The sequence below is a fragment of the Dama dama genome, chromosome X, assembly GCF_033118175.1.
Source record: "Dama dama isolate Ldn47 chromosome X, ASM3311817v1, whole genome shotgun sequence".
NCBI classification, from domain to species: domain Eukaryota; kingdom Metazoa; phylum Chordata; class Mammalia; order Artiodactyla; family Cervidae; genus Dama; species Dama dama.
The window spans coordinates 9,007,803-9,023,540 of record NC_083714.1 but is presented as its reverse complement, the minus strand read 5'-3'; the positions used below and the strand labels follow the sequence as shown (position 1 = coordinate 9,023,540).

The 15,738-nt window shown below is 38.7% G+C and overlaps 1 protein-coding gene across 1 annotated transcript; it reads right to left on the bottom strand.

Moving 5' to 3' along the window:
* Positions 1 to 1,354: 1,354 nt before the first annotated feature.
* Positions 1,355 to 6,717, bottom strand: LOC133052447 (heat shock transcription factor, Y-linked-like). Its single transcript, XM_061137346.1, has 2 exons — positions 6,205 to 6,717; positions 1,355 to 2,041 (listed from the first exon to the last, which is right to left on the bottom strand). Exons 1-2 carry the CDS (start codon positions 6,715 to 6,717, stop codon positions 1,355 to 1,357), a joined length of 1,200 nt encoding a protein of 399 aa, XP_060993329.1.
* Positions 6,718 to 15,738: the final 9,021 nt, after the last annotated feature.

Sequence of the window (15,738 nt, the reverse complement as noted above, 5' to 3'; positions counted from 1 at the left end):
AGAATGGGTTGTTATAGACTGTAAACTTCATAAGAGCAGCAATCATTTTATAATTTGAATTACCACATGTGACATTCATGTAAATATAATAAATATTTATCAACTTGGAAAAAATTCTCAGTAAATAGGAAAGGTCAATTCTGATGCTAGTGCAGGTTATGGGATGTTGTTGAGTAATGTATATAGCATTTGATTGGTTATTACATTTCTTTATTAATAATTCAGTAAGTACTTATATGTGTCATTTTCAGGCTCTACATTTTAGCTGATGTGAAAGATACATAAAGAAAAGAGGGTAGACACAAAACACGTCGAAGACCTGTTATCTGTGCTTACCTTGATAGGAGGGCAAACAGAGGTTCTTTCCAACCCTTAGAAAGAGTTGAGGCAAAGTTGTGAGGTGGGGCTTAGCATGACTGAAAGTAGTTTGTGTGATTGTAGCTCCAGAAGCCCAGTGTAACAGAAAGATAATAAAACAACAAAGGAAACAGATATCATGTCTTCAAAGAATTTGTTAACCATGCTGAGGTGTTGCACTCATCACAAGGAATTTATTCTGTCTCTGTGGGAACAGATAAGCAACATCTAAATATGCTTTAGGAAATATAGGGTGGAATCTTGGTGGGAGGAAATAAAGGCATGCCTTAAGGAGAGCAGAGCAAAAATGACCCTATATAATACATTGTATTAAAAGGTAAAATACCTATCTTGTAAAGTACCAATCTTGTGCTGACCATGGGCCAATCATTGACTATGTCATGTTATCTTTGGTATCCCAGTGATAGTATGATGGCAATCATGATTTTGGATATGCTGCAACATCTATATTTTCATGTATGAAGTGAATTTCTATAATGAGGACAATCTGTCTAACCTCTTAAGACTCTATCCAGTAACTCATAGAATATGATGTAACTGAGAATGCTCTAAGGTATGTACTGTGTATTTGCATTTTTAAATTTTATTTGTGTCCCTTCCTTATCCCATACCATCATAATCTAGACACCCATTCATTTCAGCAGGGATGATTTCAGAAATCACTTTTACATTCTTTACCTCTTTTCCCTTTGTTCTCGTTTTCTTGCTTACAAACAATTGATTAGCTGTCATTTACCTAGGATGCATAAAGAATGTTTCTTTGAACTAAAGAGTTTATAAAACAACATATCAATATAGCCAGACATTGAAATAAGGCCTCATTTTACTCGTTTCAAAATAGAAAATGAAACTATGAAGATGAACATGTAACTTTATTGTTCAAATATGAGAACTGTAGGAATTTGTTGACATCGCCCACCATAAATTTTAATCTTTTTTATGCTGCATAATCTGACACATATTTGATAGATCAGTTTTAATTAGGATGGTTTTCATATAATGAAGATTCTTGATGAGTTGACCTTGAAAGAGAGGAGGCAGATGTATCACGGATCCTTGGCACTGGGGACCATGAGTTGCCCCTCTGTTGCAGGTTAGGAAAACGACTGTCATGGGCTGACATATCACTGTACCTAACTGGAAATTTAGAAGGCTCCACCATCAGTCCAAAATAACTGCTCTGTAATGGAAATACGATGTGGTTCTGAGAAGCAGAAGTAATTGTAGTAGCAAAGTTCTCAATGCAGCCATTTGCTTGAGTGTAGCTGCTATGTGAGTGCCAATTTAAAATGCTCAACTGGTTTAAAACAGCAGGTTGATCTATCACAATCTGTTCTGTTTGTCTAACTAATATTGATGATGGGGAAGGAAAATCACATGGAGATAGGGCACTTCTATTAGCGACTGTCTGCCTGGTATAAGGCTTTTGTATGAAAGGCACACTTAAACTTGTCGAGGCTGAAAATGCACTCTCCCCGCTAGTTTCAGGAAGAAAATTAGAGTTACGATCATGTATGTTGCCCCGTGCTTTAACATGCTTCTTCTTGTAATCTCGAACTAATGAAGATATTGGAGAGACATTTTTAATCCCAACTCTTCTTTTCATTCTTACTAAAAGTTGGGGATAGCCTCTTTTGAAATTTGGATTATGATAGATCCGTAACTAAAATCAAAGGAGAAAATTATTTAGTTTCTTTATAAACCAAGGTAAAACTGACAAGCAAAACTAAACTATAAGCATTTATTCTTTTAATGATACAAATGAAATAGCATCAAATAAAATACCTCCATTAGTAGTTTTAACATCTCACATGTTAGAGAGAGGCGTTCTGAAGATGGCAGAAGAATAAGACGGGGAGACCACTTTTTCCCCCACAAATTCTTTGAAAGAACATTTGAAAGCTGAGCAAATTCCACAAAACAACTTCTGAATGCTGGCAGAGGACATCAAGCACCCAGAATGGCAGCCCATTGTCTTTGAAAGGAGGTAGGACAAAATATAAAAGATAAAAAGAGACACAAAAGACGTAGGGATGGAGATCTGTCCCAGGAAGGGAGTCTTAAAAGAGGAGAAGTTTCCAAACATTAGGAAACACTCTCACCAGTGGGTCTGTGGAGAGTGTTGGAATCTCAGAGGGCTACATAACTAGGAGAAAAATAAATAAATAAATAAATAAATAAATAAATAAATAAATAAATAAAACCCACAGATGACATGCCTAAAGGCAACTCCCAGTGCTCGCATCTGCCACCAGCAAGTGTGGGCTGAACAGGGAGGTGCAGGCTGCATTGCTTAGGGTAAGAACAGGGCCTGAACTCCCTGAGGCAATCTGAGGGAACTAACATCAGATAGCAACCACAGCTGTGGGATAGCCAGAGAGAGAGAGAGAGAGAGAGAGTCAGAGAGAACTATCCCATGAAAGCCCTAACCTAAGGCACGGCGGGGCCCACACACAGAACAAAGGACTGAGCAAATACCAGAGGAGAGCTAGCCGGCTGCAGACCATCCCATCACCCCTGGAGACGGGGAGGCAAGCAGGGGCAGCTAGAGCCGGAAAGGGGCAATATCGGGCCCGGGGAGGCATCCTCTACCAAACTGCAAGCAGGCACCCAGTTGCTAACCAAGACTTCTTGGGATTCTGGATGGTTGACATCCGCCGGGAGGGTCACAGCCAGAGATCAGCTCCCAAGAAGAGACGCACGGCACACCTGAGACAGGCACGTCCGCTGTCACCCAGGAAACCAAGTGGCTGGGACCTGGGAGGTGATAAGATACACTCCCCACCTGGGGAGACTACTACAAGCACCTGGTCGCCTGAGCCGCTGGGACCTGGGAAGGGCACAAAACACAGGCCCAACCGAGTCCACGCCTTTGTGGAGTACCCGAGAACCTTACCTGAGCGGCTTAGAGCTGGGAAGTGCACGCAACCCAGGGCCCGCTTCAGACAGTGCACTAGCAGAAGCAACATAGATCCTGAGAAGTATAAACTGGGAAAGTGCACGCACCCTGAGCTGGGGCAAACCCAGTGCGGCCGAGTCTTCGAGCATTTCCCATGCCAGTGATATTTCTTTAGAGTGTTCCTCCCTCCTCACAGCACAACTGAACAAGTGAGCCTAAATAGTGACCACTTTTGCCCCCTTGTGTCAGGGTGGAAATTAGACACTAAAGACACCAGCAAATAGAAGAAACTAAAATAAACAGAGGGAATCGCTCTGGAAGTGACAGGTGCAACAGATTAAAACCCTGTAGTTAGCACCGACTACATTGGAAAGGGCCTACTGATCTTGAGAAGTATAAGTCAGATCAAGGAGCTATCTGAAACTGAACTGACCCCACACTGCCTGCAACAGCTCCAGAGAAATTCCTAGATATATTTTTACTTTTATTATTTTTAAGTTGTTAAAGTCCTCTATTACTCCTTTAATTTTCATTTTTATAACCTACTATTACCTTGCAAAAAAGACCCTATTTTTAAAGCAAACTTCATATATATATATATTTTTTATAATTTTTGTGACATTGTTTTTTTTTTTTTTTTAATATTGCATCTTTGAGAGTCTAACCTCTACCCTAGATTTTTAATCTTTGCTTTTTGGTATTTATTATCAATTTTGTACCTTTAAGAACCCAATCTTCAGTACCCATTTTAATTTGGGAGTGTGGTTACAGCCTTGATTGTGCTCTTCCCCTTTTGACTCTCCTTTTTCTCCACCAGGTCGCCTCTATCTCCTCCCTCCCCCTTCTCATCTCTACCTAACTATGTGAATCTTTTTATGTGTTCCAGGCTGTGGAGAACACTTAGGGAACTGATTACTGATTACTGATTACTGGCCGGGTTTGTCTCTCTCCTTTTGGCTCCCCCTTTTCTCTTCCTGGTCACCTCTGTCTCCTTCCTCCCTCTTCTCTTTGCTGTATAACTGTGAAACTCTCTGAGGTGCCCAGACTGTGGAGAGTACATAGAGAATTGATTACTGGATAGCTTTCTCTCTCCCCTTTTGAGTCCCCCTCTTCTTCTCCTGGTCACCTCTATCTCCCTCTTCCCTTCTCCATGTTACTCTGTGAACCTCTCCGGGTGCCCCTCACTGTGGAGAAGCTCTTCATCATTAACCTAGATGTTTTATCATCAGTGCTGTATAGTTGGAGAAGTCTTGAGGCTACTGTAAGAATAAAACTGAAAACCAGAGGGAAGAGGCATAAGTCCAAAACCTGAGAACACCAAAGAACTCCTGACTCCAGGGAACATTAATCGATAAAAGCTCATCCAAAAGCCTCCATACCTACACTGAAACCAAGCACCACCCAAGAGCCAACAAGTTCCAGAGCGAGACATACCAGCAATGCAGGAACATCGCCCTGAGCTTCAATATATAGACTGCCCAAAGTCACACCAAACCCATAGACATCTCAAAATTCACTGCTGGACACTTCATTGCACTCCAGAGAGAAGAAATCCAGCTCCACCCATTAGAACACCAACACAAGCCTCCCTAACCAGGAAACCTTGATAAGCCCACCCGACCAAACCCACCCACAGTGAGAAACAGCCACAATAAAGAGGAACCATAAAGTGCCAGAACACAGAAAGGCCACCCCAACCATAGCAATCTAAACAAGACGAAAAGGCAGAGAAATAATCAGCAGGTAAAGGAACATGATAAATGCCCAACAAACCAAACAAAAGAAGAGGAGATAGGGAGTCTACCTGATAAAGAATTCAATTCAGAATACTGATAGTAAAAATGATCCAAAATCTTGAAAACAAAACAGAGTTACAGATAAACAGCCTGGAGACAAGGATTGAGAAGATGCAAGAAATGCTTAACACGGACCTAGAAGACATAAGAAAGAGTCAATCAATAATGAATAATGCAATAAATGATATCAAAAACACTCTGGAGGGCACCAACAGTAGAATAATGGAGGCAGAAAATAGGATAAGTGAGGTAAAAGATAGAACTGTAGAAATAAATGAAGCAGAGAGGAAAAAGAAAAAAAGAATTAAAAGAAATAAAATCAACCTCAGAGACCTCTGGAACAATGTTAAACACCCCAACATTTGAATCATAGGACTACCAGAAGAAGAAGACAAAAATAAAGGCCATGAGAAAATACTTGAGGAGATAATAGTTGAAAACTTCCCTAAAATGGGGAAGGAAATAGCCACCCAAGTCCAAGAAACCCAGAAAGTCCCAAATATGATAAACCCAAGGCAAACACCCCAAGACACATATTAAGCAAATTAACGAAGATCAAACAGAAATAGAAATATTAAAAGCAGCAAGGGAAAAACAACAAATAAGAGACAAGGAGATTCCCATAAGGATAGCAGCTGATCTTTCAATATAACCTCTTCAGGCCAGAAGGGAATGGCAGGGCATACTTAAAGTGATGGAAGAGAAAAATCTACAACCCAGATTATTATATCCAGCAAGGATCTCATTCAAATATGAAGGAGAAATCAAAAGCATAGGCACTATAAAAAAATACCTTACATGTTAGAAGCAATTATGATCCTCAAGTAAAAATATGTTGTAAACATATACAGTAAATACAGTAAATACCAAGTAAAAATATATTGTAAACATATATAGTAAATCCCACTTTAATTAGCTTCAGGACTTGTATCTGGTTTCAAGTTGCTAGTAATGTTTGTTAAATATCAAATATTTTAACCTCTAGCTGTTCTCAACTTCAAAAAATAAAACTTTTCAACAGTTTGTTATCTCAATTTTAAATTCAGTTTTAGCTACATATGTGAACATGTTTTCTAGGTCACATGATTTAATCTTACATATTGCCAATAATAAGTGAAAAGTTTGGAATACCTTGCTCAAAACAGAGACATTGTTTTCTTCTTCCAGAAAGTCAGCTAGTGAAGCAGATCTTTGAAAAGTTTGTTGCTTTTTTCTAAACCCATAAAGGTTAAGCTGTCTAACTAAACTTTTCATACTATCAGTTTCAAATATTCTGAAAGGGGCCTTTCTTTCTAAGACTTCTTTCTTAAAGACTTCTTCATTGATCACTATAGAAGTGCCACTCTCATCCCACCAAATAGATTTAAACTGATCACTTTCAACTATCTTCCAAAGTTTTTGAGGAAAATTGAGTGAAAGAAAATTGTTCAATCCATCTGTTTCAGAGACAGAAAATGTGTAACGTGGCATTTTTATCACAACTTCCTCAAACAAAGCCTGAAAAGCTGCTTCTTCGATCATAGATCTCAAAACTGAGTCCTCAGTAAGTGTGTAATCACACAAAGGAGATCCAGTGGAGGTTTCTGAACCAGTTGCTTCATCTTTAGGAGGCACATCTTGAATTTCTGAAGAAATATGTGCCATCTCAAAGAAATCTTTCTTCAGATACTTTTCTCATTTGTCTGATTTTACACACTGCAACTTCAAATGCTGCCTGGCTGGCCTACAGAGATGAATTCTCTAGACCATCACAGTGGTTCTCAAAGTCAAAAAGCTGTGACATCACAAAGTCACTGGTCTCCTGGCAATTGAAGGGTAACTGTGACATCACAAAGTCACTGGTCTCCTAGCAATTGAAGGGTAATGTTCAACCAGTGTCTACTTCTGTATCAACTTAAATACAGGCTGCTTACATAAATAGTAACCAAAAATATGAAACCTGCAAAATCTCATTCCTAAAGAATTTTTACACAGAAAAATCACATCAACAAATCTACTTGGTTCCTGAAAAAAAAGTGATTTATCACCCTTCTATACACACATCCTTATTATTCAGTACTGTTACCAAACCATACTTGGGTCTGCTCGCTTCTGTGCAATAAAGTCAATCAACTGACTGTGTGTTGCAGTGAAAGCAAGTGTAGTATTTATTGTAGGACCAAGCAAGGCGTCCTAGCAGCTGGTGATTAAAAGACCCACACTTCCCAAATGCTTTCAGGGATGGCCTCTTACTGAGGATATTAAGAGACAACATCATTGACCAGCTAGTTCCATCTACTCTGTGGTCTATGTACTTAAATTTCAGTCTGGTTGGGGCTTTAGCATCTCTAAAACTGCTCACAGGATATTGCTCAGAATATTATCTATGGCCCTTGAGGAGGAAATAAAGATCCTTGACTTTGCTTAATGGCTAAATCCTTATTATTTTATATTGCTTGATTATTTCCTTTTGTTTCTGCCTTTTCTAACTTCTCTGATTAAAATTACTCTTGGAACATGAGTAGGTCTACAGTCCCCTATGTCTCTCTCTCTTTTTTCATACTTTTCAACCTAAAGAAGAGACTGCTCAGAACAAGAAAGGAAATAAAGTGTTGGACTTAAAGGTTGATCATAAATGTGACAGAAAATCTCAGTTGCAGGTTCGATTTCTGTTTCAGGTTCCCCAGCTCTTGGAGTGTTTGAGTCAACAACATTGGTTATTTCCTGTTTAAATGAAGCTTGGAGTTGGAAATAATCCTGAGATCTAAGCTTGGTATCAATATTTTCTGTTATGCAAACAGTATATCTGTCTATTTTTGTCATTAAACCTGGACAAACATTTGAAAATTGGTAGATATTCATTTAAAGGAAAGAGGGGAGTGATATAAAAAGTCCTCATATTTTAGATGTGGCCAAGAAAACACATTTTGAAGTATTTCCACTTTACATATATTCTGTAATCAAGTAGGCTTTTGAATCATTCTACTTTTGGGTTTTAATTTTTTCCATTGTTGTTATACCTAACAGGAATTATAAGCCATTGTGCTATTTTTTATACTCACACACATACACACACACACACACACACACACGTGTGTGTGTGTGTATATATTGTATGTATATATATATATTGTATGTATGTGTATATATATATATATATATATATATAATTTTAAGCAACTTTATTTAGTTGAACAAACTCTTTGCTTGCCCCCAAGTTCCTATATGAACTGTTTGGGAAGCCCAGTATTACTTAATAATTTTCTGGCTGAATAATTCTAATCCTGTTGCTGAAAAGCTCTCCCTTAATCTAGCTCATTTTCCACTATTCTTTCTGTAATAACAGATGGAGTTCATACTTATGAGCACAACTTGAGCCCATAAAATCGCCACTCTCAGTTACTTAAAGATATTATTCTAAGAAAGCTGTTGCTATCCTCACATTGGATACAATTTTAAATATTCATTTCTGCAATAACATAGGAACATGTCTGAACCACATGCACTATGTTCAGCTACCCATTTAATGGGTAAAACGGATGTACAGTGCACGGTTCATAGATCATAATCAGGCTCTTCTGGCTAGCTGAACATTAAAATTATATAATGTAGACATCAGAATCACTTCTCCATAATTCAGTATGTAAAATTTTCTTTCATCACTTTAAACTTCTGGTATGAAATATTTCAATAGTCATCATTGATGATCAAAATTTATCTCCCTTCACGCCACAGTGGTTCAGCTTCCTGCCCCCTCTCCACATTATATCTCTTGGATCTTGTCCTCCTTTGTATTTCTATAGTTGCTACATTAGAGAAAATCTAACTAGATAACATGAAGAGGCTCAATATGTTATGTTAATTGGGAAATATTTTATAGACTGTGTATTTTATCAACATTTAACCCGGTTGTCACAGAAGCATGGCACAGCTGCTTCCAGCAGGAAGCTTAAAATCATCAGTATAATATATGAGTAACTATCATCTTAGAATACTCTTAGAAAATAATTTCTTATCCTAAACATTGAGGGAAAACAAAGATACAAGAAAACAATAATTGTCAACGCTGATAGGAAAACACTTGGTAAACAGTACATTTTAATTCTCAATATTACAAAAAGTAAGATCATGGCATCTGGTCCTACCACTTCATGAGAAATAGAAGGGGAAAAGTTAAAAGCAGTGATATATTTCCTCTTTTGTGGCTCTAAATTCACTGCAGTTGGTGATGGCAGCTATAAAATTAGAAGACAGTTGCTTCCTGGAAGAAAAGCTACCACAAATTTAGAAGCATGTTAAAAAGTGAAGACATGACTTGACCAATGGAGGTCCATAGAATCACATCTATGTTCATTCCAGTAAACACGTACAGATGTGAGAACACCAAAATGCTCTGCTGGGGATGACTTGTGAGTGTCCATTGGATTGCAAGGAGATCAAGCCAATCAAACATAAAGGAAATCAACTCTGAAGATGCGTTAGAATCACTGATGCGGAAGCTGAGTCTCTAAAGCTTTGACTACCTGAGCAAAGAACTGACTCACTAGAAAAGACCCTGATTCTCAGAAAACATTGAAATCAAGAAGAGAAGTGGGTTAGAGAGGAGGAGAAGGTACTATAGCTTCACCCATTCAATGGACATGATCTTGGGCAGACTCTGGGAGATGTTGAGGGACAGAGAGGCCTTGTGGGCTGCAGTCCAAGGGCTCACAGAGTCAGGCATGGCTTACTGACTGAACAACAACAAGGTTTCAGTTAATAAAATGGATCTTTCAGGGTCGTGGTTAGGTCTCAAGATGTTAGAGGAATAGGAGGCACAGACCACTTTCTCCCACACAAATTCATCAATGGATTGACTGCACATGGAACACCTTCCAGAAACCAACTTGTGAATGATGTTGATGGGCCCTAGAAACCGAAAAAGGCAAACCAGTCTCTTAAAAAGGAGGTAGGACAAAATAAGAGATATAAAAAGAGGAAAAGTTTTTAGGGATGGAGACCGATCTTGGAGAGAGAGTCATAAAGGAGGAGAAATTTGGGCAAAATAGGAAACCCTCTCTCATAGGTGCCAGTGGGGGAAGAAACAGAACTGTGGGTTGTGGGGGGGGGGGGAGCAAAAACACAGATTATGCCAGTAACTGCAGTTACCGACCGAGAAGTGGCTCAGATGCTCCTGTCCGCCATCATACAGTGGGGCCTGGGAGGGAGGCCTGGGTTGTATCAAACACACTCTGGTTAGAACCAGGCTTTAGTGCCCTGAGAACAATCTGACGCAGCTGAGGTGACATAAAATCCTAAACCATGGGAACGCTAGAGACAAAAATTTTAAAAAGGACTTTTCCTGAGAGAAGGCTCTAAGGCCACGTAGTGAACCATGGCACACTCACAGAACAGAAGACTGTGCACTAGAAAATACCAAAGGAGACCTAGCCAGCTTCCATTTAAGACCTTTTCCTGCATGCAGGGAGAGAAGAATGTGCACGACTGCCAGAGGCAGAAGGAAATAGGCTAGTGGTATCTTGGCCCCAAAAACATCTCCCACAAAGCTCTAAGCTGGATGACAGTTGCTAACCATGAATTCCTGGCTTCATGGACAGTTCACACAGGCCAGGATCGTAACAGCCTGGGGTCAGCTACCCTGAGGAGACACACGGCACAGCTGAGACTGTGTCCTCTGGCACAGGCAGCAAAATGAGAGTCTGGGACCAGAGAGCTGCATAAGATGCATGGCCCAACTGGGACAGTGCCTTGCCCACCACACAGTCACCTGAGTTTTTGGACCTGGGAAGAGCACAAAGCACATAGACAGTCATGGTCAGGGCCCTTGCCGAGCACCTAAGTGCCTGATTGGCTTAGACCTGGGAAGTGCATGAAACATAGGGCCCACTTGGGACAGTGCCCTCGTGTTGCAAATGGGACACTGAGATGGGTGGACCCAGAAAGGACATGTCACATTTGTCAGTGGCAAGTCCAATGTGGTTCATCCACCTCAAACACAACCACATATCCCAGTGGTATTTGTTTTCAGTGTCCTGTCCCTCACCACCAAATCACTGAGCAAGTGAGGTTGAATAAGAGGCTACCACACCCTCATTCATGTTGAAAACCAGACAAGGGAGAGGCTTTCAAATAGAAGAAGAAAATATTAGCGGAGCAGTGTAAGCCAACCCAGAAGTGACAGGTTCAGTGGAACAACAGTCTGCAGTTAATGCCAAGACTGTTCGCTTGAGGGACAACAGTAGCCTTTGATAAGTACAAGCTTCAAGAGACTATCTGATGCTGTACTGACACCATAAAGCACACAACAACTTCTTAGAAATTCTCAGATCTATTTCTATAATTATGATTTCTTCAACTTTTAAAACTTTTAGTTCTTTATTATTCCCTGAACTGTTATTTCTATTGACTATTATTACCTTTCTAAAAAATAAACATAAATCTATTTTTTAAACATTCTTTTATATATATGAGAATGATTTTGGCCTCTTTTTTTACACTATTTAAACGAGTCTAAATTTTATACTTGGTTGTTAATTTCTGCTTTACGAAAATTGTTATCAACTTTGTAACTTTAGGAACAAAATCTTTAGGATCTGTTTTCACTTAGGGATTTGTTTCCTGAGTAGATTGCTCTCTCCCCTTTTGACTCTCCCTTTTCTCCCCCTAGGCACCTCTATCTCCCTCTTCCCTTTTCTCTGCTCTATGTAACTCTGTGAATCCCTTTGACTGTTTCTGGATGAGGAGAGTTGTGTCACCATTAACCTAGGGATTTTAACTTCTGTATTGTGTGGATGTGGATTTTTGATGCTACTGTAACTTGGGGACAGAAACCCAGAGGCCAGGACGTTGATTCCAGAACTTTAGATCACCATAGAACTCCTGACCTTAGGGAACATTAAAGGACAGGCACACACCCCAGAGTTTCCATGCCTACATGGAAAGCAAGCTCCACGCTTGAGGCAGTAAGTCTGGTACAAGAGACCCCACACCTATTCTTCAGCAAAACAGAAACACGACAGTGAATATGATAAAAGGGGCTGCCTGAAGCCATGCCAAACCCACAAACACCCCAAAGCACAATCCTGGACAATTTATTGCACTCCAGAGAGAAGAGATCCAGATCCACCTGGCAGTGCACACACACAAATTCCCTGAAGCCTTAAACCTTGACAAATCTCTGGTCCAATCCCACCCACAAAGGTCAGGTCCCACAATGAAGTGGAACCATAACCCTCCACCCTTCAGAAAGGGGACCCAAACCACAGCAATCTAAAGAAAATGAAAAGGGAGAGAAATATTCAGCTGGTGAAGGTACATGATAAAAACCCACCAAAACAAACAAAAGAAGAGGAGACAAGAAGTCTTCCTGAAATGAATTCAGAATAATGAGAATAAAGATGACCAAAATCTTCAAAGCTAAGAGTAGTCACCAGTAAATACACTGGAGGCCCAGACTGAGAAGAAATAAGCATGTTTCCAATGGATATAAAAGAAATAAAGAAGAGTCAAGCAGTAATAATCAATTCAATAACTGAGATTAACAACACTCTGGAGGGAACCAACAATACAGTAAAAGAGACAGAGAAAGAACTAATTAGCTGGAGGTAGAAAGGAGGAAATAAATGAAACACAGTGGGGTATGCAAAAATAAATAAATAAAAGGAAAAGAAACACGGAAAGCTCTGAGACATCTGGGGCAATAATAAATACCCCACAATGAGAAAACCAAAAAATAAAAAAGGGGGTGGGGGTACATGGAAAATTCTTGAGGAGGTAAAAGTTGAAACCACCCTTAAATGAGTCAAGATGCAAGAATTGGAACCAGACATGGAACAATTAACCATTTCATAACTGGAAAAGGAGAGTGACGAACTAGTTCATAACTCTGCTTATGTGAAACATATGCGGAGAATACTATGAAAATACCAGGTGAATGAATCACAAGCTGGCATCAAGGTTGTTGGGAGAAACATGATGTTGTTGAGTAAGGTATATAGCTTTTGATTGGTTATTACATCTCTTTATTGCTAATTCAGTAAGTACATAAAATACATCATTTGGCAGGCACTAAGTCTTAACTGATGTGCAAGATACATAAGGAAACTTGGGTAGACACAAAACATATAGAAGAACCTGATATCTATGGTTAACTTGGTAGGTAGGCAAACAGGTTCTTTCCAGTCCCAAGGGGGAGTTTAGGAAAAGTTTTGAAATGTGGCTTAGCATGACTGAAAATATTTAGCCTGATTGTAGCTCTAGAAGTTCAGTGAAACAGATAGATAATGAAGCTACTAAGGGAAACAGATGTCATGTCTTCCAAGAACTGGTTAACCATGCTGAGATGCTGCATTCACCACAAGGATTTAAGTCTGTCTTTCAGGAACAGGAAAGCAACATCAAAATATACATTAGGAAATACAGGGTGGTGTCTTGGTTGGATGAAATAAAAGCATGATAAAAGGAGAGCAGAACAAAAAATGACAATTTATAATACCACCTGTAAAATACCTATGTTTTGCTGACTGTGGTGCAATTTTTGACTATGTCATGTTATTGTTGGTATTCCAGTGATGGTATGATGGTTATCATGGTTACTGAGTATGCTACATCTACATTTTCAAGTACAAAACAAATTTTTGTTTAATGAAGACAATCTGCTGTCTAACCTCTTAGCTTTCTTCCTGATAACTGACATAATGTAATAAAACTGAGAAAGCACTGAAGTACACACTCTTCATTTGCTTTTTTCTAAATTTGATTTGTATCTGTTCCTTCTCCCATACCATCCTAACTTAGACACCCAGTCAATTCAGCCTGGATGATTTCAAAATCATTTTGTTTACATTTCATATTTTCACTTTGCTCTAATTTTCTATTTTTTCAAATAATTCATTAGGTGTAATTTACATAGGATGCATATTGAATGTTTCCTTGAACAGAAGAGTTTACATTAAAGCACAGTAAAAAAATAATAATAATAAAGCACAGTAAAATAGCCAGGCACTGAAATAAAGACTCATTTTGCTCTCAATTATTTCAAAATAGAAATTGACACCATGTAAATTTATTCTTCAAATAAGAGAATTGCAGGAATTTCTTGATATCTCCCAACGTTAATTCTAATCTTCATTATCGTGCATAATCTGACACCTGTTTGGTAGATCAGTTGTATTAGGATGATTTTCAAATAATGAAGATGGTTGATGAGTTGACTTTGAAAGAGAGGCAGCAGATGTATCAGGGATCTTTGGCACTGGGAAACCTGAATTGCCTGCCTGTTGTAGTTTAGGAAAAGGACCGTCATGGGCTGATGTATTACTGTACAAGCCTGGAAAGGTAGAAGTCTCCACCATCAGTCCAAAATACCTGTTCTGTAATGGAGATACAAAGCGGTACTGAGAAATAGAAGTAGACATAGCTGCAAAATTCTCATTCGGGCCATTTGATTTAGTGGAGCTGCTATGTGATATCCCATGAAAAATGCTCAGCATAGAGTGTGGGATAGGGAGGGAGATGGGAGGGTGTTTCAAAAGGGAGGGAATATATTTATATTTATGGCTGATTCATTTTGAGGTCTGACAGAATACAGCAAAATTCTGTAAAGCAATTACCCTTCAATTAAAAACAACAACAGTTGCAGGTTGATGTATCACGATATGCTTCTGTGGTCTAACTGATACTGATGATGGAGAAGAGAAAACATTTTGAGTTGGAGCAATTGTATCAGCAACTGTCTGGATGGCAGAAGGCTTTGGTAGGAATGGCATACTTAAACTTGTGCAGCCTGAAAATGCGTTCGCTCCTCTAGTTTCAAGATGAAAGTCAGAGTTATGATCATCCACATTGCCCCTTGCTTAATATGCTTCTTATAATCTCGGACTAATGAAGATACTGTAGAGGCATTTTTATTCCCAACTCTTCTTTTCATTCTTACCAAATTTGGGGATAATCTCATTCAAAATTTGGATTATGATAGAGCTGCAATTGAAACCAAAGGAGAAAATTATTTAGTAACTTTTTAAACCCAGGTAAATCAGAAAAACAAAGCTATATTATAAAAATTGATTACTTTAATCATACAAAGTTAATAGCATCAAATAATCCCCATCCATTTGTAGTTTTAAAAACTTACATATTAGTAGAATTTATGCTCCTCAAGCATAATATGTTATAAATCTACAGTAAATATCAGTTTAAATGGCTTCAGGACTTGTATCTTGTTCCAACTTTTTTGTTTTTGTTTTTGTATTTTTTGTCAAAATATTATTTATAGCATCTTCATTAAAGTGGTCAAACAATTGGCACTCCCAATAGAGTAAATGAACTATTTGTGCAACCCAAGATTTGTTAATAACTTTCTGGCTGAACAATTTAGGTCCTCTTGCTGAAAGGCTATGCCATAATCTGGCTCATCTTCTGCTATTCTTTCTGTAATAAGAGATGGGTTTCATACATCTGATGACATCTTGAGCCAATAAAATTGCAACTGTTAGGTGCTTAAAGATATTGTTATAAGAAAGTAGCTGCTATTCTTACATTGGATAAAATTTTAAAAATTCAAGTTCCAGTAACACAGGAACATATCTGAACAATATTCCCAGTGGTCAACTAGTTGCATTTGGGACCAGAGCTACCCCACTTATTAAAAATATATTTCCCTTTAATGGGTAAAACATATGCAGAGTT